The 26,862-nt window shown below is 41.3% G+C and overlaps 3 protein-coding genes across 4 annotated transcripts; 2 read left to right on the forward strand and 1 right to left on the reverse strand.

The window, feature by feature from the left end:
• The first annotated feature begins 3,770 nt into the window (after nucleotides 1-3,770).
• On the forward strand, nucleotides 3,771-4,851 carry LOC124053239 (stonustoxin subunit beta-like). Its single transcript, XM_046378284.1, has 3 exons — nucleotides 3,771-3,907; nucleotides 3,989-4,052; nucleotides 4,257-4,851. The coding sequence occupies exons 2-3, from the start codon at nucleotides 3,998-4,000 to the stop codon at nucleotides 4,817-4,819; spliced, it is 618 nt and encodes a 205-aa protein (XP_046234240.1). The 5' UTR covers nucleotides 3,771-3,907; nucleotides 3,989-3,997; the 3' UTR covers nucleotides 4,820-4,851.
• Nucleotides 4,852-5,799: 948 nt separating this feature from the next.
• Nucleotides 5,800-14,603, forward strand: LOC124053234 (neoverrucotoxin subunit beta-like). Of its 2 annotated transcripts, none has more exons than XM_046378276.1 (4): nucleotides 5,800-6,062; nucleotides 6,209-6,308; nucleotides 6,514-7,989; nucleotides 8,415-10,098. In XM_046378276.1, exons 2-4 carry the CDS (start codon nucleotides 6,218-6,220, stop codon nucleotides 8,951-8,953), a joined length of 2,106 nt encoding a protein of 701 aa, XP_046234232.1. In that variant the 5' UTR covers nucleotides 5,800-6,062; nucleotides 6,209-6,217; the 3' UTR covers nucleotides 8,954-10,098. The 2 variants fall into 2 exon arrangements, with proteins under 2 accessions (XP_046234232.1, XP_046234233.1); XM_046378277.1 differs by lacking the exon at nucleotides 8,415-10,098 and adding an exon at nucleotides 13,675-14,603 and having other exon boundaries at nucleotides 6,039-6,062.
• Nucleotides 14,604-20,102: 5,499 nt separating this feature from the next.
• On the reverse strand, nucleotides 20,103-24,845 carry LOC124053232 (neoverrucotoxin subunit alpha-like). Its single transcript, XM_046378274.1, has 4 exons — nucleotides 24,617-24,845; nucleotides 24,259-24,358; nucleotides 21,426-22,889; nucleotides 20,103-21,311 (listed from the first exon to the last, which is right to left on the reverse strand). The coding sequence occupies exons 2-4, from the start codon at nucleotides 24,347-24,349 to the stop codon at nucleotides 20,761-20,763; spliced, it is 2,106 nt and encodes a 701-aa protein (XP_046234230.1). The 5' UTR covers nucleotides 24,350-24,358; nucleotides 24,617-24,845; the 3' UTR covers nucleotides 20,103-20,760.
• Nucleotides 24,846-26,862: the final 2,017 nt, after the last annotated feature.

Raw genomic sequence — 26,862 nt, forward strand, 5'->3', positions numbered from 1 at the left:
TGGGGCAGCTGCCTGAGGGTGAGGGACACCAACAGACTCAACAGAATCATTAAGAAGGCCGCCATGTTGTGGGAGAGGAACTGGACTCTCTGACAGTGGTGTCTGAGAGGAGGATGTTGTCCAAAATAAGGACTATACTGGACTTTCCCTCTCACCCTCTCCACAATGTGCTGATCGGCTACAGGAGCTCGTTCAGCCACAGACTCATACTGCCACGATGCACCACAGAGCGACACAGGAAATCATTCCTGCCTGTCGCCATCAAACTGTTAAACTCAGCACTGTGACGGACACACTCACTTATATATACAATGTATATATATTTTTTTTTTTTTTTTACACATGTACATACCTGTATTTTTAAATTTTCTTAAAAAATTTGAACACATTGTAAATACTTGTACTTTGAGATTTTAGTTTTTGTTTATCCTATCTTTATACTCTTCACTTTTCACCTTTCTTGGTCAGGAATACTGCATGTGCAATGTCTGTAACAATAAGAATTTCCCTCCAGGGATAAATAAAGGAATTTCTGATTCTGATTCTGAGTATGGCTGTTCTGTATTGACAAGACACATCTGCCCAGAATGTGACACCACCACCTCCAAAGGCTCGACTGGTGATAACAGTGGCTGATGCATAGTGCTCTCCTCGATGTCTCCAATAGCATTGGCGGCCATCATTTCTGCTCAATGTGAATCGAATTTCATCAGAGGACAGCCCTCAGTGCTGAGGCCCACTGGTTCCTCGTCCAGCGCAAATGCTCCCTCGCCCATGCAAGACAATGATACCTGTGACTTAAGGTGTGATCAACTACCCTTGTAGGTCGTCTAGCAACCATGCTGATGTAAGCAGATTTGAATGGTGCCTCTCATCTCACTTAAACGTGCCTGGAGTTGAGTGGCATTCATCATCCGGTTCCACAGGACACTGTTCACAATGAAACGTCATCAGCATGGGATGTGGCCAAAGGACGTCCACTTCTATGCCCTCCTGTGTCTCTTCCAGTCTCTCTGTGTCTTAGTTGAAACCTGCTGACGACACCCTGTGACACTCTCTGAGAACGTCCCGTTTGAAACCTCGCCATGTCCAGGTACTGTTGATCAGTTGTTAGGTGTGAACAGCATGATGAAGAGGACTGTCCCTGAACCAGAACATTTAGTGGTTGATTCGTGGATCAGACACTTGTGATTTTTGCAGTTAATCACCTTGTTCGAGAACTGAGAAAAGAATATTCAGTCTCCAAAACTGCACTGGCAATCAAGTTGGCCGTTGCATCCGAGATGTGCATGAGTTCAAAGAAACATTCACGCACATCATGGTTCATGTCAATGTATCTCAGAACGAGCGTCAGCCGAGTCTGTGTAGAGACGTCTGTGGTCTCATCAGCTTGAATTGCAACAAACTTAGCTGCGTTCACTTCCTCTGCGTTCCCTGATGACAGTTAACATGCAGTCCAAAAGCTCATTTTGTATGGTCTTTGAAGTGCCCTTGAAGATGGAGGCAGACCTTGTCTAGCGATGCCACAAAGTCCAGTAGTCCACAAAAAACCTCTGGGTTGCTGGAACACTCACTTTCATCCTTGGCTTGTAAGGTTAACTCGAACACGCCCCAAAACTTCACACAATCGATAAGACGGGTTAGAATGTAGCAGTTCTTGCTAACTTCCTCGTTGTGACAGCGCACAGCCAGCCTGTAGCTCTCATCCAACTGTGTGGCAATGTTGACCCTTCCAAAGGCTGACAGTTTAAGGCAGCTGTCCATATGCATCTTTGACAACTTGTGCTTTTTCACCTTCTCTGACAGATGATGCATGTCGGTGACACCTGTAGTTGTCCATTCACTGTCCATGCCGGTCCTACATCAGGGTGAAACACAACGCAGGGGTAGCAAAACAATGTGTTAGCTGCTTCACAGCCTGCTATCCATGTTTTCCGGTCATACCAGCTATGCGAAAAACCCTGATTATATGTATGTCAAACTTCCCTTGATTTGAGTAGCATCAAGGAATCAATTCAAGAAATGGAAATAAAGTAACATTCATGTATCATATAAATTATTAATGTAATAATTGTTAAACTTACCCGTCTGAGTAAATCTCTTTGCCTATCTGATGCCTATCTGTCAAATCTCTTCTGTTACTGTGCAATCACAGGCTTACACATTAACTTTTAAAACACTGATAACTTATCAAATATTGGTTTCAGAGGAACTCTGTAATCACAGTGAAGTTGTTTTTTGTTCAAGTTGCCTTTATTTCTGTGGAAAAATATGTGATCAACTCTTATCATCCATCAGATGATTTCACCTGCATCCAGATTTTGCAAACAACCACCTCTTTGTGTCTGAGTGAAACAACATATGGAGCATGTCAGCCATATTCTCATCACCCACAGAAGTTTGATGCACAGCACATCTTCAGGTGTTTGCCTTGTTTCAGACAGCCAGTCTAGAGACAATTCTTATATGAAAGGTATGCAGGTATATGCCAGTATCTGTAGTGGAGGCAGATATTATCATTCCTTAACAGTTCGTAACATTTGGACTGTATGTCTGGATGGTTTGCATTGCACACTATCTATCTATCTATCTATCTATCTATCTATCTATCTATCTATCTATCTATCTATCTATCTATCTACCTACCTACCTACCTACCTACCTACCTACCTACCTACCTACCCATCCATGAATCCATCTATCCATCTATCTATCTGTCTTCCCAACCTGAGAGGTGACATTCTATGTCTCAACTTTATTACAAATGTGGTGTGGAGGTTTGGGATTGGTTTTGAGTGCTACTCAAAACAACGATTACCTTTCTTTGGTATCTTGTGTGTGTATTTGGTTGATGATTTAACATGTGATTTGTGACTGTGTGTATGTGCTTAGCTTATTATGAGCTTAAAGTTGCAGTGGTTGCTCTTATAATGGAATATCAGAACTTATTTCCACCAAAAGAAGCCATGCCTCTTGGGAATTTAACACTAGTCAGTGCCAGGAGTTATCTGGTTGTGGATAAAATGAATATATGGTTACGTACATTACGTATATGCTTTAACGTAACATCCAACCATCATCCAACTCTCCACTCCCTGGGTAACGGTCATCCACCTGCTGACACACTGATTTACACTGAGTTAACCAGTTCTTAAGTTATTGTATGTTAGTTATTAAACTTGTAGACATTTCTGTGTAAACTGTGTGTTTCCTGGTTTTGTCATGATCCAGACACTGCAAACTACCTCCTCACTCTGTCTGAGGAAAGCAGCATATGGGTCCATATCAGTCTTATGCTGAGTGCGAGTCACCCCCGCATGTTTCAGACCAAATTCACTGAGCGGATTTACTCATGCTTTTAGGTTGAAAAAAGTCTGAATTATGTGGCCCTGGATCTGTAACAGCAATGACAACCAATGTTGAGATCAATATGGTTTATTCATATTATCTATAATTTAAGAAACAAACAAACAAACCTTTGTTTTCTCTTGGCTGTGGAATGACTGCCTTCATCACCCTGCTCTCAATAAAACAATGCTTGAAACATAAAGCAAAGCAGCAAATAAACAGCCTTTGGTTTTGTGCAAATTTGTCATTTTACATTCTATGTTAAAACTGTCATTCTATTTTGTTTCCTTGAAGCCTCTCCTATGTTACTGTGACATCTTGGGAACAAGGTGTGCTTATTTACCTTTTGAAACACTGGAAGCAAGTCAAGTATTAAACTCTGACTCATTCACTGAAACGGTTACCTGTTACACTACATAGTGGTTGTTGTTATGTCCGGAGGCATGCCATGGGAGGATATAAATAATGTTGCAGCATCACAGAACAATCAGACTGGAAGCTTCAGTTGGAAGTCAAGAGGACTCGCACTAAACTCAGCTGATCATCACACCTTCACCAGGTGAGGAAAGTCCTCCTGATGAAGACAGTGTACATGAAGTGCTGAAGGCTGTGTGTTCACTTACCTTACATTTCTGAACAGGTTGGAGAAATGGCCTCAAAGACCAAAGCACCTGCTGATGTTCAGAAAAGTGATCTGATGGCATGTAAGTCTTGACTCCACTACTCTCTTGTTTCAAAGATATTTCTAAATATATGTGCCTGTCACAGCTCTGCTAGCAGGAACTTTAAAAACCATGATATGAAGACAAGAAAACGTGTCCATGCTTTTTGAGTCATAATACAGCTTATTAATGACTAATGGCCATCAGAATGAGTACTAACACATTTTGTTTTGCTCTCTCCATCAGATGCCTGTGATCTCACGCTGGATCCAGACACTGCAAACAACCGCCTCACTCTGTCTGAGGGAAACAGAAAGGCAACATATGGAGCATGGCAGTCATATCCTGATCGCCTAGAGAGGTTTGCTGCAAATCCTCAGGTGTTTTCTAGAGACAGCCTGAAGGAGAGCTCTTACTGGGAGGTAGAATGGAGCACCAGTCCTGATGAATCTGTTTATGTAGGGGTCGCATACGGTGAGATTGACAGAAAATCAACAAGCTCAGACAGCCAGTTTGGAAACAATTCCATCTCGTGGTGCTTTGGCCAATATGCTGCACCTGGTTCACCACAACCCGTACTCAAAGCATGGCACAATGGTCAGGTGTGGGAGGGTCCTTTTCCCTGTGGTGGCTGTGAAAGGGTTGGGGTGTTACTGAACTATGATGCTGGCACTCTGTCCTTCTACAATGTCTCCTTTGGTGACCCGACTCACCTCTACACCTTTCAGACCAAGTTCACTGAGCCTGTGTACCCATGCTTCTGGGTTGGAAAATGTGGCAATTACTTAGTCGTGACAGAATTCATATAAGAGTAGCAACTTTAGAGTCATTGTAGCTTTAACATGAAAATTCAATCGAATGCAACTGGACTTACTTATTTGTATAAGTAATAGTAAATAACTAAGTCCAGTTGCATTCGATTGAATTTCCTTGAGATAACCATGACCTGGATGAATGAGAATATTCACAGGCTTCTAGCTTTAACATGCTTCACCAATTAAACAATGTATTAAATAAATCCCAGGGGGACCAGGATTCTTGATTAGAATTCGTGTTGATTTGATGCGCAGCCTTCATTACAAACCAGTTTGTGATTCACAGCTTCTCAATCAGTTTTCACTGTTTGGCACATCACAGATATGTTTTCAGTTGTAACTTTCTGTTGTAATTCTTGATTTGCTCAGCTGTTTGTACTGAAGTTCTGTGGATAAAGTGCATATCGTTTCAATACCTGTCACACTGAAACACCTGTTGGATATGTTCACTGTCCTCCTCAGCAGAATATTCAATAAAGTGGAGACCTGAGTTCAACACTGTATGCTTTCTTTTACTGTAGTTTCAAATGTTGACTGTGCCAAAGTTATCAGTTTTCTTCACAGTATAATACCAATAAATGAAACTGATATGCTGTGAACTCTTACATGATCAGTCAGTCACTTTGTGAAAAGACTGACTTCATCTTTCTGCTGAAGGCTTTTTGCACGAACAACATCATCATGTCATCTGAAAAAATGTCTGAAACCTAGAAAAAGAAAAAGCATAAAACATATGAAAAAGTTGATTCCAACTAATAAAGTTCCATGTGTGGTGATCAACCTTTCAAGTGGTCAATAAAAGGCATTATTGATTTGCCATTTAGTATTCTTGTTACCTGCCTAAAATAAACAAATAAAACGTTCAGTAGTTTTCAAGATGGACTGTCCACTGACTGACTGAGTCCAAATGTCTCTTGGATGTATTTACTGCCTGTTAGCCGTGGGGGATATGAATATGGCTCTGCTCATTACTGTCCAGACATGCAACATCTTTGCATGTTAATTCACAGGAGTTTAAAAACATAATTATCAGGCAATCAAATATTACTAAAATGAAAATCAGCTGTGGGAAAATCCTTGCTGTGGTACAGGTTCCAGGTGAGCTGGAGGCGTGTCAGAGGGAGGAGTCAGCAGGCTATCTGGAGGATATAAGTAATCACACAGCATCACACACCATCAGACTGGAAACTCCAGTTAGAAGTCAAGACAACACAGTTGATCTGCACAACTTCATCAGGTGAGGACAGACTGGGTGGACACATGGACTTTTACTGTCCCCAGTCTATGTAATACTGTTAGATTACTGTCTTTCCTAACGAGGACATCTTTCACTTACCTGTCTGCACTGTCTCTTTGACAAATGCTGTTGATCTTTGCCAACAGGTTGAAGTCATGTCTTCAGACATCTTAGTAGTGGCTGCCCTTGGTAGACCTTTCACCTTAGGGGCGCTCTATGATGGTCGGCGAGATAAACTGATCCCAGGTAAACTGAAAATCAATTTGAACAGCTACTAAATTATTTCAGTTGAGTAACCAACTGAACAGATGCCAACTCTTGAAACAGTGACAGACTGTTAGCCCTTGCTAGCTTGCAACAAACTGACACATGCAAATGAGCATTTTATTCTTGAAGCATTGACTGGCCTACGCCAACTGATGGCTGATGTTTGTTTCTTTGCTTCTTTCAGATTCCAAATTGTGGGAACCTGACCATATAGAACAAAACACCCTTGACTGCCCTCAGCCTAGCAGTGCATTTGAAATCATTGCATCTGACGCCATTGATGACAAGTCTAATCTGCTGGATGTTGAAGCTTCTCTGAAAGCCAGTTTCCTGGGAGGACTGATTGAAGTTGGAGGTTCTGCCAAGTATCTGAATGATACTAAGAAACACAAGAATCAGAGTCGAGTGACACTTCAGTATAAAGTGACCACTAATTTCAAACAGTTGATAACTCTTCTTGGAACCCAAATAGAAAATTCAGAATTATTTGAAAACATCCAGGCTACTCATGTAGTGATAGGGATTCTTTATGGGGCGAATGCTTTCTTTGTCTTTGACAGTGACAAAGCAGAATCTAGCAATGTTCAGGATATCCAGGGCAACATGGAGGCTATGATAAAGAAGATTCCTTCAGTTGAAATTTCAGGGCAAGGTGCGGTCCAGCTAACAAATGATGAAAGTGCCATCACCAACAACTTCTCCTGTAAATACCATGGAGACATTATTCTTAAAAGCAACCCTACAACTTTTGAAGATGCAGTTCAAACTTACCAGCAACTTCCACAAATGATGGGAAAAGATAAGGCCGTTCCACTGACCGTATGGCTTATGCCACTGACAAATTATTACTCTGAAGCACCTCAGCTGCTTGCTGATAGCAGCATTCCAATACTTAGGCAGGCTCGGAACCTTCTAGAAGCCATAAGAGAACTGGAAATGAGATGCAATGATTCACTGGAGGACAAAATAGTGAAAATGTTTCCACAGATTAGAAAGAAGTTGAGCGATTTCCAAAACCTGCGTAACAATTATATGTTAAACCTCCGACAGACCATTGCAAAGAAACTTCTGTCCCTCCGAAGGGGAGAGGAAGATCAGGCTTCATTCCTCAAAGTTTTTGAGGAAAACCTCAGATCACCATTTAACATCAATAGTCTCAACATGTGGCTGCAATGTGAAGAAAGAGAGATCAACGTCATTCGGTCCTGCATGGACATTATGGAGGGAGCAAAGGTCAAGGTTGTTTCAAGTCAGAGTGAGATGGACATGGAGCTGATTGATTCAGAAGTACAGCATGCTGTGTGCTATGTCTTCACCTATGTGGTAGACCACGACCCCTTCCTGAAGGTGTTAACTGACTTCTTGGATTCACCTAAACGAATTGGAAATCCTACTAAACTCAGACCACCAACCAAAAGCTACTGGTACACCTCAGATGACATACCAGAGATGATGAGAGAAAAAGCCCACCTTTTCTGCCAACTTGCCAAAGACATGAAGAACCGCACTGTCCGTTTCCTGGTGGCAGCAATAGAAAATGTGAAGCAAGAAGGTGCAGGCATCCACTATTACAGGGAGGGCATCAAGATCATTGATGATTTTACACGTCCTTATATGCCTCGTGTGGAGACCATACAAGACAGAAGAGAGCTACGCTGGTGTAAGTCACGAGTGTGCTCATGTTCTCTTCATGCCTTAGTCTTATTCTGCTGCTTACATGTAACCCTAATTCTTTTGGAGGGTTTTTCTTGCTTCGCTGTTCCTGAGACAAACTGAATTCAAACCTCAGGCACAGCTCAGGCAGCTTACTTTAAATCTGTGTTTTGATTTGTTTTTCCTCCTTTTTAGATATTGCCATTTATCATTCCTTTTCAGACTTTTTGGGTTAGGCTTAAACATCATAGTAAGTTTGAAGGCTTTTCTTTGTACTGCCCTTAATTATTTTGCATTATAGGTTTAAATTCAGTTCCCTGTCATTGAGAAAACATAATACCATTCATATTAAATTATAAATTATTTCTTTCTATTTATTATGGATGATTATTAAGGATGATTTTAATAGATTACTTATCGGTCTCTCATCAGATGACTGTGAGCTCACCCTGGATCCAGACACAGCACACCCGCTCCTGACTCTTTCTGAAGACAAGAAAGCAGCAGAATCTGGAAAACGGCAGTCTTATCCAGATCTACCAGAGAGGTTTGACTCGTATCAGCAGGTGTTGTGCAAAGAGGGACTGAGTGGACGCCATTACTGGGAGGTAGAGTGGGGTGGTTACGTCCGTGCAGGTGTCACATATAGAGGCATCACAAGGAGAACGTGGGCATTAGAAAGCTCACTTGGACACAGTGAAAAGTCCTGGGTTTTTGATTATTATGTAACAAGTGGATATCACCAAATTTATAATGGTAAAAAGGAACGTGTCAGTGTGTCCTCTCCTGGCTTTAAACGACTAGGAGTGTATCTGGACTGGCCTGCTGGCACTCTGTCCTTCTACATGGTTGGCTCTAACTTTGTGACTCACCTCCACACCTTTCACACCAAATTCCATGAAACTGTTTATCCTGCGTTCTTGGTTGGGTTTTCAAACCCAACTCGATATGGTGAGATCAAACTCCTCTAAAATCTAGTCAGATATAAGATGCTGACTCTTCGGTAGTGATTTATTTAGTTAATCTTCCAGAGATGTGTTTTACAGGAGGCTGAGACCAAATCTCGTGTATGGTAGAATATGGGGCTGATTCTGTTAAAAGTTGCAGTACATGAGTTTCGCAAGGGGACCTTTAACACATTTTGACCCTTAGTTTTGAGTCAAAGATTTAACTTTAACTTAGTAACTTTGCATGCTATAGCTTCATTGCATGACAAGCAAGTACACAATATAATAGCCACTATAAACTGGTGATCAATAGTCTGAAAGCTTTGCATGATGGGTGTGGAGCTAATAGCCTGATGGTCACATCACATAGCTGCATAAAAATTAAAACCTAAGTTGTAATGATTTTCTCTTCGGGAGTCGGTTAAACAGTTTGTCACTACAACAGAATGATGTGTTTTCATTTTATATTATAAAACAGTTACTGGGGAACAGTGAAGTAAAATGAAGCTCAAATATGATGTGAAAGTTGTCCAGGAAGTCAGAAAGACGGCTTTGTTATAATCTTTAAGTTTGAGATTGAGTTTGTGATTAAGTTTAAGATCCAAAAATAAAAGCCAAGTTGTAATGAACAGGAAATACCCACACTGAGAAAGAATGCAAATATGAACATAATACAAACTATTAAATAACTGATATAAAATGTACTGAATGCAACATACGTTAATATTGTCATATTTGATCATGTGGTGCCATCTGTCTTTATTTGCATATAAAGGTATAACAAGTTATAACAGTTTTTATCTTCACTTGTAAGCTTCCTAATCTGATGCTGTGTTTTGCCAAATTTATTTTCTTTTCAAAATTAATAGAACTATTAGAAATTATTAGAAATAGTTGACTACATTAGCATATGTGTTGGTGGATTTTCAGCTTTTGAGACGTGCATTACATACACAGTGACCGCAACCTTGATGTTCAGAAGAGAGTGTTGTTGTTCAGAGGACTTTTTAAAGTTGTCCTCCTGACCGGAAGACGAGATGACATCAGCCTCAGCTTGCTTTGATCAAAATGTTATCGTGTTGACGTGACTCTCTAAATCTGTTGTAACATCTGATTAATGTTTGTTGTCTGATTAAATGAAATAAAACAACATAAACTGGAGATCTGAATATTGTGTATTTGTTGCCTTCAAATAACGATGCTTTAGGTGGTGTCTCTAGTCCAACAACATTTATGGACAACTCCAATCAGCTGTGATGGAGACATGACACCCTGTTGAACACTATCATTTTTGCCTGTTTACCAACTTAAATATTGTTATGATTGCGTTTCATCTCCTGGACATGTGGAACCATTCAATCACCTGTTTCTAGAGGGTTTAATTCAAAAAGAAAAACACACATTTATGTGCTAATTTTGTTGTAAATATAAGAGATTTCAGTTTCTGCAGATCTGCAGCAGGTTAAATGGTGCCTTTAAGACACAGTTAGGAAGCACATTGTTTATCAGGGCAGATTACTTCATTGTTCACAGACAACTTGCACCACATGACTTCTTAGCTGTTGATGTGTCAGTGGGGGAGAAAAGGTTAAAGATGCACTGACTGATAAGTTGGTGCGAAAGTTTCATGATTTCCAGTCAGTGCAGAGACGTCCACTTCACTGAAATTTCACAATCATGACCTGTAAAGAGCGACAGGTCAGTGACATACTCAGTTGTATGATTAGATTAGGTAGACTTTGTCATTCAGACAAAATTTTGATGAACTGGCTCAAAAATGCAGAACAGCTGCAAGTACTGTAGATTAATTAAAAAAAAACTGCATGACATATATTGCACAGCAGTAGCATGTAAACTTGTACTCCAGTATGTAGAGCAGGGAACAGTCCAATATGAGTGTGTGTATGTATGCAAATGCTTCGGGGGATTACTGGGAGTTCGACAGTCTGATGGCCTGCGGGAAGAAGCTGTTGCCAAATCTGGCTGTCATGCTTCGAACGCTGTAGATCCTCTTTCCAGAGACCAGCAGGAAGTGAAGCCCCAGTGATCCTCTCCACTGTCCCCACCACCCTCTGCAGGGACTTCCAGTCTGAGGCACTGTGGGCTGCTGACCAGACGACATGCAGCTGGTCAAGATGCTCTCTGTCGTGCCCCTGCAGAAAGTGGTGAGGATGGGAGGAGGAAGGTGTGCTCTCCTCACCTGGCACAGACAGTGCAGGTGCTACTGAGCTCTCTTTACAAGAGCTTTGGTGTGAAGAGACCAGGTCAGAGTGTCTGTTATCTGCACCCTCAGGAATTCGGTGCTGCTGACTACACCCACTGCGGTGTTGTTGATGAGGAGTAGTGTGTGGGTGTGCCTGAGGTCGATGATGATCGTTCAGGGCCACCAGTTGGTTCACCTCCTCTCTGGAGGTCAGGTCGTAGTCATCCCAGATGAGGCCCACAACTGTTGTGTCATCTGCATACTTCACAATGTGATCAGTAGCGGACCTGGCGCTGCACTCATGGGTCATCATAGTGAACAGCAGCAGACTGAGGCTGCAGCCTGGGGGGGGGTGCTCAGGGAGATACTGACACTGGAGCACATTGGACACATTGTTTTCCACCTGCACAGGTTGGGGTCTGTTGGTAAAGAAGTCAAGCAGCCAGTTAAACAGAGGTGTGCTGAAACCAGGGGACCCAAACTGCTCACCAAATGCTGTGGGATGATGGTGTTCAGTGCTGAGCTGATATGGCATTTGGGAAAGTGTTGGGAATTATTTGAATTACACTCACAGTCTTTGATGCTTTCTTCATATTCAAGACGAGCTGTAGTGGTAATATACTGATACAGAGCTTTAACTGGAACTATTTTTATGGAAAAAAATGGTTCTTTTGAAAACTTTTCACAATGAGGTCTGTGGTTGAATGTGTTGTGTAAAAAAATATTGATGATCTCACTGAGATGAAGCTCTCCTTTTTATGACAAACACAAACACAGAGAAATTCATAACAACAAACAATTTACATGATTAGTCCTGCATAAAGAAAAATATTAGTAGTGGCAAAAAGTGCCCTGTTTCATGTTTCCAGATATTTTTTATTTTTTTTAAATTGACATTTTAAGTTGAAAACTTTTTGTTGCTCGTACTTGAATAAAATGTATTTGTAACAAATAAGGTCTGGAAATACTGTGTTGGCCAGTGAGAGTAAAAGCAGTGCAGCTTCAGAAAACACATAGAAACAGACAAAACTGACATCTAAATTGACACCTAAAGAAGATGAAGAAATTAAGAAAACATTTTCACCAATTTTACAACATGTGCTGCAAATACAAGAAAACAGCAACTACTGCTAATTTAAGGCCATAAGAAACTAATGCTGTGGAAATCATCAAAATAATAACCAGCTCAGATTATGTTCTGCAGACCTAACTGAATCTGAGACACAGCATGAGGAGACAGTATTGTGGAACAGTAGACACCAGATATTGCAGAAGTTAAAATCTTTGTGTCAGACTCTTTATTCACCTCCGTGTCTGCTGACTCAGTCATCAGCAGAAGCTGAACTCCCTGTCACTTCCTCTTTGTGGCTAACTTTCTGAAAACGTGCCAGATTTGTGTGTCAAGCCTCAGACTTTAGCTCTGAACAACAGTTAAGGTCCTTTAAATTCCTAAGTGGCAAAACATGAACCCAATTTCAATTCCTGTTCGGTGTCATTTTCTGTAAAAAAGCAGAACAAGCTCCTCAAGAAAAGAGTTTGAAAAGTTTGTCCTCTTCAGCCACACTGTGATGGATCAGTCAGTGCAAACAAGCTCTGTTCAAACCCTGAGATCCCAGCCACATTCATGGGCTTATTTTAAACAGAATCTCAACGTTTTCATTAATGTCTAATAAAACAATTTCTTTGGTTATGGTGGCCTGATTCTTTTGGACATCTCGTGTACAGCAGCTAATATGTCTTTTGTCGTTGGTTATTTGATTGATTTTGATTTACAGAACTTACTCACAACTAGAATTACTATACATCCATATCTGCCCATACTGCAGTGAAGACTTTTAATAGGAATTCATAAAAGCAGTGAAGTGTACTTTTGCAGAAAAATTTAAATGCATGTTGTCATGTTTAGAGGCGTGTTATGGGAGGAGTCAGCAGAAGAGACTATGTGACAGCATATAAATAATGTCATAGCATCAGAGATCATCACACTGGAAGATCTAGTTGGAAGTCAAGAAGACTCGCACTCAGTTCAGCTGACCAACACACCACCACATTCACCAGGTGAGGACTGGGTGGACAGAGACGGAGGGTGACAAAAACACAAAACACCTTAATGTTTAATGTTTACCACAGGAAGCTGCAGTTTTTGTACCTCTTGGCTGTTGTGTGAAAGATTTTTGTATGAAGTACTGAAGGCTGTGTGTTCACTTACCTTACATTTCTGAACAGGTTGGAGAAATGGCCTCAAAGACCAAAGCACCTGCTGATGTTCAGAAAAGTGATCTGATGGCATGTAAGTCTTGACTCCACTACTCTCTTGTTTAAAAGATATTTCTATATATATGTGCCTGTCACAGCTCTGCTAACAGGAACTTTAAAAACCATTTCATAAAGCTGTAACACTATTTCAACCTATTTAACATTGATACACATGATACGAAGACAAGAAAACGTGTCCATGCTTTTTGAGTCATAATACAGCTTATTAATGACTAATGGCCAGCAGAATGAGTACTAACACATTTTGTTTTGCTCTCTCCATCAGATGCCTGTGATCTCACGCTGGATCCAGACACTGCAAACAACCGCCTCACTCTGTCTGAGGGAAACAGAAAGGCAACATATGGAGCATGGCAGTCATATCCTGATCGCCCAGAGAGGTTTGCTGCAAATCCTCAGGTGTTTTCTAGAGACAGCCTGAAGGAGAGCTCTTACTGGGAGGTAGAATGGAGCACCAGTCCTGATGAATCTGTTTATGTAGGGGTCGCATACGGTGAGATTGACAGAAAATCAACAAGCTCAGACAGCCAGTTTGGAAACAATTCCATGTCGTGGTGCTTTGGCCAATATGCTGCACCTGGTTCACCACAACCCGTACTCAGAGCATGGCACAATGGTCAGGTGTGGGAGGGTCCTTTTCCCTGTGGTGGCTGTGAAAGGGTTGGGGTGTTACTGAACTATGATGCTGGCACTCTGTCCTTCTACAATGTCTCCTTTGGTGACCCGACTCACCTCTACACCTTTCAGGCCAAGTTCACTGAGTCTGTGTACCCATGCTTCTGGGTTGGAAAATGTGGCAATTACTTAGTCCTGACTGGATTCATATAAGAGCAGCAACTTTAGAGTCATTGTAGCTTTAATATGCTTTACCAATTAAACAATGTATTAAATAAATCCCAGAGGGACCAGGATTTTTGATTAGAATTCATGTTGATTTGATGCGCAGCCTTCATTACAAACCAGTTTGTGATTCACAGCTTCTCAATCAGTTTTCACTGTTTGGCACATCACAGATATGTTTTCAGTTGTAACTTTCTGTTGTAATTCTTGATTTGCTCAGCTGTTTGTACTGAAATTCTGTGGATAAAGTGCATATCCTTTCAATATGTGACTCCTGTCACACTGAAACACCTGTTGGATATGTTCACTGTCCTCCTCAGCAGAATATTCAATAAAGTGGAGACCTGAGTTCAACACTGTATGCTTTCTTTTACTGTAGTTTCAAATGTTGACTGTGCCAAAGTTATCAGTTTTCTTCACAGTATAATACCAATAAATGAAACTGATATGCTGTGAACTCTTACATGATCAGTCAGTCACTTTGTGAAAAGACTGACTTCATCTTTCTGCTGAAGGCTTTTTGCATGAACAACATCATCATGTCATCTGAAAAAATGTCTGAAACCTAGAAAAAGAAAAAGCATAAAACATATGAAAAAGTTGATTCCAACTAATAAAGTTCCATGTGTGGTGATCAACCTTTCAAGTGGTCAATAAAAGGCATTATTGATTTGCCATTTAGTATTCTTGTTACCTGCCTAAAATAAACAAATAATGTTTATGCTTCACATTGGAAACTCCAGTTGGAAGTAAAGAATCAAGAATCAAGAGTCTTTATTGTCATTATGCAAGCAAAACGAAATTTTGTAAAGATTCTTGGCTCAAATGTACACATATAAATAACAGCAAAAATATAAAAATATAAAACACAAAGTAAAGTGAAGTGAATGAAGTGCATCTAGTGCCAGTCTATGGTGTGCTGAGAGTGTTTGATTGTGTGTGCGTGTGGCTGGGGTGGGGCATGCCCACAATCCCCTGTGCTGCCCTCACCAGCCAATCCGATCCAAGACGCATGTGGCAGGGCATCCAGGTCATCAGTCACTACAAAACAGGTAACTCGTCCATGACAGCCACAGATGTTTCCTTTCTGAATGAGTTCTGAATGAGTTAAATGACTTTTATGCTCGCACACAAGGCTGCTGGCCCGGATGGCATCGCTGGTCGCGTGCTAAAAGCATGCGCGAAGCAGCTCGCCGGGGTCTTTACGGACATCTTCAACCTGTCCCTTGCCCAAGCAGCTGTACCAACATGCCTCAAAAACATTTCAACTCCATTGTAGCAGTCCCAAAACACTCCAGCCCAACATGCCTGAATGACTACCGCCCAGTTGCACTCACACCCATTGTCATGAAGTGCTTCGAGCGGCTAGTTCTGTCACACCTTAAGAGCTACCTCCCACCCACACTGGACCCACATCAGTTTGCCTACCGCAGCAATAGGAGTACAGAGGATGCAATTTCCACAGCACTGCACTCTGTGCTCACACACCTGGACAATAACAACACATAAGCACGGATGCTGTTTGTTGACTTCATCTCAGCATTCAACACCGTCAGACCCTCCAAGTTAATCACCAAACCTGGAGATCTGGGCATCAACACCTCCCTCTGCTACTGGATCAGAGACCTCCTGACCAACAGACCTCAGCATGTTAGGTCAGGCAACATCTGTTCCTCCACCATCACACTCAACACAGGCGTGTGCTGAGCCCATTCCTCTACTCCCTCTTCACCCATGACTGTAGGCCTGCACATGGATCCAATTCCATCATCAAATTTGCTGATGACACCACAGTTATTGGCCTCATCAGCAACGACGATGAGACAGCCTACAGGGAGAAGGTACAGCACCTGGCCACATGGTGTGCAGACAACAACCTGCTCCTTAACACCAGCAAGACAAAGGAGCTTATTGTGGACTTCAGGAGGGAGAGAGGAGGCACGCATGCCCCCATACACATCAATGGGATGACGGTTGAACGTGTCTCCAGCTTCAAGTTCCTGGGGACCTGCATCTCAGAGGACCTGACCTTGACCACCAACACCTCCAGCCTTGTGAAGAAGGCTCACCAGCGCCTCTTTGTCCTGAGGACACTGAAGAAACACCATCTGTCTTCAGCCATCCTGGTGAACTTTTACCTCTGTGCAATTGAAAGTATCCTGACCAGCTGTGTCACAGTATGGTATGGGAACTGCTCGGTTGCAGACCGCAAGGCGCTACAGCGAGTGGTGAAAACCGCCCAGCGCATCACAGGGACTCCACTTCCAGCCCTTGAAGACATCCAGAGGAAACGCTGTCTGCGTCGAGCTCGCAGCATCCTCAAGGACTCCTTCCACCCTGCTCGTGGTCTATTTACAGGCGCTTCAGGAGCCTCAAGACCAGGACCAGCAGGCTGAGGAACAGCTTTTTCCCCAGGGCTGTCTCCTGACTGAACTCAGCCCCCCACTAACACCCTCACCCTACACCACACTCCACTACACCACCCTATCCTAACTGAGTACTACGTACTGAGTGTTGCACTAGTTCCTCTACCTCACTGTTAATATAGTTAGCCTACTGCCTATCGCTGTACACACCATACGGTCCATTGCACTAGTGATTTATAGTTAATTTAACATCTGTAAATATCATTTGTAAATTGTGTTATAGTTTCCGCCTACACTGGATGCACATTTAAGCACATATCCATCTGTATAGTATGTTCATAGTACTTAGAATCCCTGTATATTATGACAACTACCTGTGTATCATGTTTATATTATATCTGTAGCATAGACACCTGTACATACCCTGTACATACTGTAAATTATTGTATATCTGGCACTTACTGCTTATTGCACTTCTGGTTAGATGCCAAACTGCGTTTCGGTGCATTGTACTTGTACATGTGTAATGACAATAAAGTTGAATCTAATCTAATCTAATCTAACCACCTGGGCTAAGTCCTTCCTGTCCTGAGCTGTCACACTCAGTGACTGGTATTGCCTTTACCTAAAGAAACCTTAACTTGACCCAGACATCGATTTCACTTTGTTCATATTAATGATGTTTCCTCTTCACAGTTAAGGGTTAACCTTGGTGTTCCACAGGATTCAGTGCTCGGGCCAATCCTGTTCACCTTATACATGCTCCCTCTAGGAAATATTATTCAGAAACACGGCATAAACTTTCATTGCTATGCTGATGACACTCAGCTGTACTTATCCATAAAGTCTGAAGAAACAGAGCCGTTAGCCAGACTCCAGGCATATCTTAAGGACATAAAGGACTGGATGACCTCCAATATTTTATTATTAAACTCAGACAAAACTGAGATCATTGTTCTAGGCCCCAAACATTTTAGAACCAGAATAGCTGATAATATTCTCTCTTTGGACGGCATTACTTTGGCCCCCAGTACGACTGCGAGGAACCTTGGCGTTATCTTCGATCAGGACGTGTCATTTATTCATCACATTAAACAGACTGCCTTCTTTCATCTTCGTAATATTGCTAAGATTAGGGGTGTCCTCTCTCAGTGATGCTGAAAAACTTGTCCATGCTTTTGTTACTTCTAGGCTGGACTGTTGCAACTCACTATTGTCAGGATGTCCAAATTACTCTATTAATAACCTGCAGCTGATCCAGAATGCAGCAGCTAGAGTTTTAACAGGAATCAGTAAAAGGGATCATATCTCCCCCATCTTAGCTTCTCTTCACTGGCTTCCGGTAAAATTCAAAATAGACTTTAAAATTCTCCTACTTACATATAAGGCCCTAAATGGACTCGCCCCATCATACCTGCAGGATCTAATAGTCCCATATATTCCCAATAGAACACTGGGAAGACGAGCTTTTAGCTATCAGGCACCCCTGCTGTGGAACCAGCTGCCAATCTGGGTTCAACAGGCAGACACCACCTCCACTTTTAAGACCAGACTTAAAATGTTTCTGTTTAGTAAAGCATATAGTTAGCACCAAACAAAGTGTGTAGGGCTGGTAGGCATAGTTACAGTCACTTCTTGACAGACAGCCACAGGTAGAACAGGTGTGACTAACTGTTAATCTTTAATCTCTATCATAGCCATGCTGCTGTAGGCCTATGCTGCTGGGGGACACAAACCTGATCCACCGAGCAGTTCCCCCACCTCCCCAACACCACCACCATCTCTACACCCCCACCTCCACAACACCACCACCCTCTCTACTCCCCCACCTCCTCTCCTCTTCTTCCTCTCCCCTCATCAGATCAACATATAATTCATTATTTTATGTCACTAACTGTGTGTCCAGTTCTCCTCGTAGTTTTGTGTCTCTCCCTCCCTTTCTTTCTCTCTCTGTATCTTTCTGCAGGTTTCTCTCCATCCAGATCTACATGTTGAACTGCATCCGGCCCTCTGACAGACCACATCTGCCTGTCTGAACCTGAACAACATATCAGCTAAAAAACAAAGAAATACAATATATAGCCTTTCAGCATTCCAATTAAAAAAATCTGTCGTTTGTCTTTTGTACTGTATGATGTTTATTGCATGTATGTTTCTGTCTCTCTTTCGTCCTCTCTGTCCTGTCTACCTCTTCTTCTCCTCCTTCACCCAGCCGACTATCAGCAGGATGGTTCTCCCTTGTGAGTCGGGTCCTGCTCAGGGTTTCTTCCTGTTAAAAGAGAGTTTTTCCTTGTCACTGTCTGATTGCTCGGGGGTTCAGGCTTTGGGTCTCTGTAAAGCACCCAGAGACAATTTTGTGCTATAAACTGATAAATAAATAAAACTGAATTGAATTAGTAAAACATAAAGGATTTGACTCTTTAACAAAAAATGTCCATTCTGTCTGAGTGGCTGAACAGCGCCTTTAATGGATGGAACTTTGATGATCTTAACTTTGGAGTTGCCTCAAAGGTAAAAAAGAAACTGCAGCCACTATGTAGACTGTGTTTTAAGAGATGAATATCATGTTAAAGGAGAGGAAAAATTGTTTCAAGCTGTGAGTCCAAACCATGAAAGATGTGGGGCAGACTGTTGAGAATGGTGATGGGATTTAAATGCTTGAAACTTGACCTCAACTGTAAAGAGCAGTGATGAAGAATGTTGAGATGAATGTGGCTTTAGATTTAAGCCATTTTAGCTTTAAATCCCAGAGGGACCAGGGTTCTTGATTGGTTCATGTTCGTTCTATGTGCAGCCTTCATCACAAACCAGTTTGTGATTCACAGATTCTCAATCAGTTTTCACTGTTTGGCACATCACAGATATGTTTTCAGTTGTAACTTTCTGTTGTAAGTCCTTATATCAGTCGAGTCAAAATGATTTGCTGGTGAGATTTACACGTTTGAAACTTGACCTCTACTGAAAACTGAAACTGGATTGTGCACCTCACAGCACACTACATTTTGTAAGAAGTACTTTTTTAATAATAAGAACATAAGAGATAATTGTGCCAATGTGATAACAACCAGTGATGTGAAGGCTGGTAGTAAGTCTGTCAATGATCCTGAGGTTTTGATTTTTACTTATTTTGCTTCTTATTGATAAGGAATTCTATTACCAGGATGACCTTTATAGATCACTCCAAGATATCTGCTGCTGAGAATTGCTACTTCAGACCAGTGAAGGCTCAGATCACTCAGATCAGATCAGTTCTACTAAATCTGGCAGCCCTTTCTGAATTCAGAAAAGCTAATAAACATACTGTTAAAAATCGTGTACAGGCTTAACATATGTTACTTTCCTCTGTGATATTATATGATACAGTGAAGAGAGAAAGTCACTTTATGTCCTGGATTTATGATTTACAAGTTCCAGAAAGGATTGAGCTTTAAACCTTTGTGACACTCAACTTTGAAATCAACAGGAAATAAGGACGTAGCACACAGTGGTAAGCTGAGGTCTCCACTTTATTGAATATTCTGCTCAAGAGAACAGTGAACATATCCAACAGGTGTTTCAGTGTCAGTAAACATCAGCAGTGTGTTTAAAATTCTGACAAAATGCTGTGAGCAGTGGTTTAAATTAATAAACTGATGCCAGATTTAAGGTACACACCTGAGAAAAACTGAAAGATTCCTCTTGTCATTTAAGAAGATACACAAAGCACAAAGAAGAAAAGGAGCAAACACTCAAATTTCATCAATATGCACTTAAGGTAATCTTATGCCTGGCTTAATAAATTCAACCCAACCAGCTAAGCTATGACTTTTTATTTCAGCATACTGATGTGATTGATTGAAGCTAATCATCAATAGGATAGAAAATTACCATAAAAAATAGCTGAGAGAAATTCAAACTGACTATGAAGTTGTGAAGCAAAAGTCAGTTTGGGAAAAAGGCTTAAAAGTCAAACTCAAACATAACGACATGTATAGTCACTTTATGACACCATTAATTATCCTATCATTCCCTCTGGATTTGAATGCATTTTTACTAATTAGTAGGTGGTACATGTTGAGGCTAAAATGGGGTGATACGTTTTTCTTTAACTTTAAATGTAAGCGCATATAACAGACCAAGGATCTAACAAATCCTTGTCATTGTTCTTATGCAAATAAACAAAAGCCTGCATAGTTGTTGTCGCGTGCAGCCCACAGGCCTGGGTAAACAGGCTCAGTGAATGTGGCGCTGTAGGTGTGGAGGTGACTCAGTCTGTTAGAGGTGACTTTGTAGAAGGACATAGTGCCACCAGGGCAGTCCAGGAACACCCCAACTCTATTGAGGCCTCCAGAGGGAATAGGTAATTTTATTTCCTTATCATTATGAAAGGTCTTAAGTGTGTTTTCATCTGATCTTTTGCCAAAAACCCACGACATATCATTATTTCCAAGTTCGGCCCCTTTACCTTTTCCTTTTCTCTCAACTCCCTTGTACCCTAACAATACATACACAGAATCATTTGAAGTATCGCTCCACTCCACCTCCCAGTAATGGCGCCCAGTTAACCCCTCTTTGCACAACACTTGAGGAAGTTCATTAAACCTCTCTGGGACATCAGGATACGACTGCCAGTTTCCAAAGGATATCTTTTTGTTTTCTTGAGACAGAATGAGTTTGTTGTATGCAGTGTCTGGATCCAGGGTGAGATCAGTGGCATCTGATGGAGAGAGGAAACAAAATGTGCTATCAATCGTTGTGATGGTCAAACAGGTTTCTGGAGGAGAGGAAATTATACAGGATAGTTTTTACTCAAAGCATTTCAATTACTTACACCAAATCAAATCTTTACTGTCTGTGATGCTCTTCACAGGAGGAAGGTCGGACTTTGAAAAGTCATCAGTGACCAGGATGCCATTTCTGTAATGGTAGATGGTTGCTCCTTTGTGTTTGTTGTTATCAATGGCTCCTATCAGGAAAAGAAATCGGCTGCTGCCCTTCAGTCCTTTGGCAAGATCCCTGACATCTTTGGCTTTTCCCCTCAGTTTGGTTATCACTTCATCTGAGTAGTACCACAGGTCTTCACTGGTACTCTCTGCTTCACGTGACTCCAAGAAGGCTGCCATCACATCAAGACCAGGGTCAGGAGTCTCCAGGGAAGTGAAAACAAAGCACAGGGCCTCCTCTACACCTGGAGCAAGAACCTCTCTGTCCAGCTCTGACTGACTTTGGACAATCTTCATTCCATCCAAGGTATCTACACAGGACTTGATGATGTTGATTTGTCTCTCTTCCTGATCCAGCCACTTGTCTAGATTTTTATAGCTGAATGGTGACTTCTGTCTGTCTTCAAGGAGTTGGTTTACTGAGCTCTCATCTTCTTTACCTTCACGGATGAGGGGGAATTTCTCTGCCATGGTCCGCTTGAGGTTGGACTCATAGTACTCACACAACTGTTGGAATCTGGTTAACTCAGCTTGAATCTGTGGAAAATTCTGCACCACTTTGTCAACCAGAGAATCATTGCACCTCATTCTGATTTCTCTTAATTCCTGCAGAGCATCCTGTGCCTTCCTCACCAGTCCAACGCTGATCCCACTCACCAGCCCAGCTGCTTTAGAGTGAAAAACGTTCAGTGGCATCAGCCAGACCTCCAGTGGAACACTGTTGTCTCCATTCCCTCCCAGTAGCTTTGGAAGTTCTACGTAGGTCTTCACTGCATCTGTAAATGTTGCAGGGTTGCTTTCAAGAATGAAATCTCCATAAAATTTGCAGGAGAATTTGTTGGTCAGAGCTTTTTCTTCTTCTGTCAGCTTGATGTCAACTCTGCCCTCAATACTAAATGAGGGCATCTTCTTTATCACAGCTTCCATGCTGCCCTGGATGTCCTGAACGCTGCTGTCTTCTAACTTCTCACTGTCAAACACAAAGAAAGCATTTGCCCCATACAGGATGCCTGTGACTACATGAGTTGCTGAGCCCTTCTCAATAACATCTACCTGCTGGGTGTTCAGGTTTTCAAGGTCTAACACTGACAACTCCTTGAAGTTGGTGGTAGCTTTGTACTGACACGTCACTCTGCTCTGATTTTTGAATTGTTTCTTGTCATTCAGATACTTGGCAGATCCTCCAACTTGAATCAGTCCCCCAAGGAAACTGGCCTTGAGAGAAGCATCAACATTCAGCATCGAAGACCTGGATTCAATGGTGTCAGATGCGGTAATTTCAAATTCACTGAAGGGCTTACTGGTTTCAGTTATATTTGCTTGTAGAGTTTCATCATCCCACAGTCTCAAACCTATAGAAAATGGAAAAACACCAAATAGCAGAAAAATATTTTTGTTAACATAACATTACAAAGGACCTAATCATAATCCTTTATGTTTGTGCATGTTGCAGGTTCTTAATTTGTCAGCAACTAATACATTTGCTTGTTTGTTTGATTCATCCCTTGACATCACCTGATGTCCTTGTGCTTTATTTTCTCTCAGGTTCTCATGGATCGTGGATGGACCTCCTGCTGCAGTCCTGCTCGAAAGTTACTGTGATTACTACTGTTCAGTCATAATCTTTAATCTTTCCTTATTGAAAAAATAATCTTTTTTTTTAGTACCATTACTACTCTGCTGTAGCTACTGCCATTATTATTGTTACTAATATTGCTATCATAATCACCATAGTACCTTCCGTATACTTCATTGTCATTATCATTATCTACAATTCCAGTACTTCTGGTATTATTACTGCTGCTATGCATCTCTGCTTGTGTGCTCCTTCTCTCACGCCCCACCCCCTCTCCCTCTCTCTTTGTCTGTCTATCTTTCTCTCTCTCTCTCTCTCTCTCTCTCTCTCGTCAAGGCAGATGGCCGCCCATCTTGAGTCGGGGTCTGCCCCGAGGTTTCTGCCTTCTACAAGGCAGTTTTTTCTCGCCACTGTTGCCAAGTGCTTGGTCAAGGGGGGATGTTGGGCTCTCTCTATTTACAATTTAATGAAAGAGTTTCTTCTCAACCTGCTCTAACTGGAAAGTGTCATGAGATAACTTTTGTTGTGAATATATAAATAAACTGAATTGAATTGAAAGGAACTGAACTTGATGGTTTTTAGAATCTTGCTGGTTTACTGTAGCTTTTATTTTTATACCTCGGTTTCCTGTGAAATATTCATCCCCTTTAAACGGACTGAACTAATTCAGCACAGGTCCAAGCAATTGGTGCTGGTAGTTTCAGAATTATTGAAATTGAGATTACCCGACTACAGTGAATGTCTCTCCAGTGACTGTAGTATAAAGACACATGTTTCTGGAGGGTCCAGTCACTGGTTATTCAGTATTCCTCGCTATAATTATGGCAGCATCGTGCTGTAGGGATGCTTCTTAGCAGCAGGCTGGGCAAGGCTTGTAAAGGTAGAGGGTACAATGAATGCAGCGAAATCTATGAAAATCCTGGAGGACAATGTGATTCAATTCAATTTTTTTATTCAGTCTGCAAGAGAACCATGAGTTGAGAGAGAAGTTATTTTCCAGCAAGACAAAGACCTGAAGCATACAGGTCTAGGTATGCTAGGTGGAGGGGCCAAGTCAAAGCCCAGACCTCAATCCAATAGAGGATTTCTGGCTGGCTGGACTTGAAAAGCCTGTTTAGTTTTATTAAGTTTAAGTCAAGGCTTACCTGGGAGAAGCTCATTTTTCCGAGCATCATAGAGCATTCCTAGGGTGAAAGGTTGACCCAGGGCAACAACCTTCATGTTATCAGAGGCCATTTCTCCAACCTGTAAGTGACCACACAGACTTCAGTGCTTCATTTACACTGTCGTCCCTAACACTGGGAATCAAGTTTCCTCAACAGGAAGGATGATAAAAACAAAAACCAGGAAGGCTGACAGTTCACTGTACTTACACATGCAGTATTTTCCTCTATAGAGATTAGTCTGACAGTGATGGCTTTACACAAATTGGAGTTCAGTGAAAGTCTAAACATAAATGCATTTTTGTCATCCTCCATTTCTGTCCACCCACTTTGTCCTCACCTGGTGAAGGTGTGAGCTGATGAGCTGAGTTGTGTGCGAGTCTTCTTCTCCTTCTTCTTCTTCTTCTTGGCTTCCAGCTGGAGCTGCCAGTGTGATGATCCCTGATGCTGTGAGAGTATTTATATCCTGTCAGACACTCTCTTCCACTGTCTCCTCCCTTGAAAACACCTTTAGTTATGAAACTACTATTTGGCCCCAACTTGCCTGTTTGCCCTAAATGCTTCATGTATGTTGAAAATCATACTGGTTACATCACACAGCAGAAATGAAGAAGCTTTATTAGAACAACTTTCCCATCATCTCAACTTGTGGTAAAGGTCTGAACATGTTCCAGTGTTCTGATTAGATATGAGATATAAGGTTTGACAGAAAGAACATGACACAGGCCATGGAGTTTAAAATGAACCAAAGTAGCTGTCATTACGTAAACCCACTATTACAACTATAACATGATATAAGGAATACGCATGACATGAAAGAGGGAACGCAGTGGAGACAGAAGGGTCAGATACACATTCAAAATGTATTAACATTTTCAGGATTGAAACAAGAAATATACAGGATTGTACATAACATAAGCTTTAAGAGTACTGCCAAGTAGTCAGCATCTTCAACCAATTGTCAGTGCTTTGTCAAGAAAATGTGATTATGGGAATATAGTGAGCAAAAAATGGTTTGCAGAAGAACAAAGCCAAACTTCTTGACAAGGAAGGAGGCAAAAAGTGACTGCGCAAAGTGAGCAACTACTATCGCCGGTCTCCACATGTGTTGATTTTTATAACATTTAAAGTCCTCAAACCCTCAGAGTTGTGATTCACACTACCAAGGAACAGTGTCCATCATGTCAGCCTAGAGGGTTCAGGAGAGCAGAAGAAAAAGCCTCAAGCTGTGAAAAAAAGAGTCCACACAATAAGAAGAAATATCTGTTGCTGTTTGCTGTTTGGTTATCACTGCCTGGAGTCTCCCAGAACATCCATCTATGGTCTGCCTGTCCTGCTCGTTGTTGTAGTCACATCCCACAAGCCGAGCCAGATGGACTGAAAGAAGAACACTGTTTTAAGGTTTGTCAGCTCCACCTGTATCTGAATCTGAATTCTTTTGTTGTTGAAATAGGCTTTCTTATTTTAAACATTCTTTACTTTTACCCTGTTCACTTCCGCACAGTCAGAGATTTCACGGACACAGCGTCCAGTGGCAATTAAAAAACATATCATTAAAGATCACAAAGACAGCGATGGGTCCGTTAGTACAGGCAAACTGTATTTGAAAGCTTAGAGTCTTCAATCATGCATGTAGTCTTATTAGGGAGTACATGAAACCCCTGTAAAAGGATGATTTGTACAAAAGTGTCATCACTCAGAGTCACACCTTTCTGGATAACTTGCAGGATTAGGAGTCATTGTTTTAACCATGATTACAATTATTCACCATTTGACTACTTGAATCATGTTAATTCTGTTCAATTCAAGAAATGAAGACAGAATAACATTTAGATATAATTATAATAATCATTAAACCTGCAGTCCTGTTTAAAGTTCTTTTTGTTAAATACACAGATGCCTGTCTGTCAAATCTCTCCGTGTTTCTTTTTTTGTGCAGCATTTTTAAAAACACATTTTGTTCTTGTCAGGAAAAAATTGCTGTCATCTGCCATCAATCATTTTTAATTAGAAAAACTTTCCCATCTTCTCAGCATTTATGTGAGAAAGGTTTAAACATGTTCCAGCACTCTGAAACCAGAAACAGGTTTTGCACCTACGATATGACACAGGTTTGACATATGGAACATGACTCAGATCAAGTAGTTGTCATTGCATAAACTCACTTTTACAACTATAACATGATATAAAGAACACATAACATGACATAACATAACATAACATTTTCAGATATTGAGACAGGAAACGTACAGGATTTCACAGCAATGGAGAACATTATGAACATTATGTTCATCCATTATGAACAACATTGAGTTTGTCATTACAGTGGCTCCTGGGAAATGTTCAGTGAACATTTTGTCCTGGAAGCTGACGTGAAAGCAGAGAAAATGGGCAAGTGTAAGGATTTGAGCGACTTTGACAAGAGCCAAGTTGTGATGGCCAGACAACTGGGTCATCTCCAAAACTGTAGCTCTTGTGGGATGTTGGATGTTTGTTCATGAACTTTTTTGAACTTTTTTAAGTTTGTTTTTGCCCTTGTGGAAATCACATTTTGTTGGCTATATTCCCATTAAGAGGATTTACTTG

This window comes from Scatophagus argus, chromosome 21 (assembly GCF_020382885.2).
Source record: "Scatophagus argus isolate fScaArg1 chromosome 21, fScaArg1.pri, whole genome shotgun sequence".
Classification (NCBI taxonomy): domain Eukaryota; kingdom Metazoa; phylum Chordata; class Actinopteri; family Scatophagidae; genus Scatophagus; species Scatophagus argus.

Excerpts from the sequence above, each read along its gene's own strand:
- LOC124053239 (XM_046378284.1), top strand. The coding sequence starts at position 3,998 with ATGGCCTCAAAGACCAAAGCACCTGCTGATGTTCAGAAAAGTGATCTG. Across the intron at positions 4,053-4,256 it reads GAAAAGTGATCTGATGGCAT|ATGCCTGTGATCTCACGCTG; the intron begins GTAAGTCTTGAC and ends TCTCTCCATCAG.
- LOC124053234 (XM_046378277.1), top strand. The coding sequence starts at position 6,218 with ATGTCTTCAGACATCTTAGTAGTGGCTGCCCTTGGTAGACCTTTCACC. Across the intron at positions 6,309-6,513 it reads GCGAGATAAACTGATCCCAG|ATTCCAAATTGTGGGAACCT; the intron begins GTAAACTGAAAA and ends TGCTTCTTTCAG. Across the intron at positions 7,990-13,674 it reads CAGAAGAGAGCTACGCTGGT|ATGCCTGTGATCTCACGCTG; the intron begins GTAAGTCACGAG and ends TCTCTCCATCAG.
- LOC124053232 (XM_046378274.1), bottom strand. The coding sequence starts at position 24,349 with ATGGCCTCTGATAACATGAAGGTTGTTGCCCTGGGTCAACCTTTCACC. Across the intron at positions 22,890-24,258 it reads GAAAAATGAGCTTCTCCCAG|GTTTGAGACTGTGGGATGAT; the intron begins GTAAGCCTTGAC and ends CATTTTCTATAG. Across the intron at positions 21,312-21,425 it reads CAGTAAAGATTTGATTTGGT|ATGCCACTGATCTCACCCTG; the intron begins GTAAGTAATTGA and ends TCTCTCCATCAG.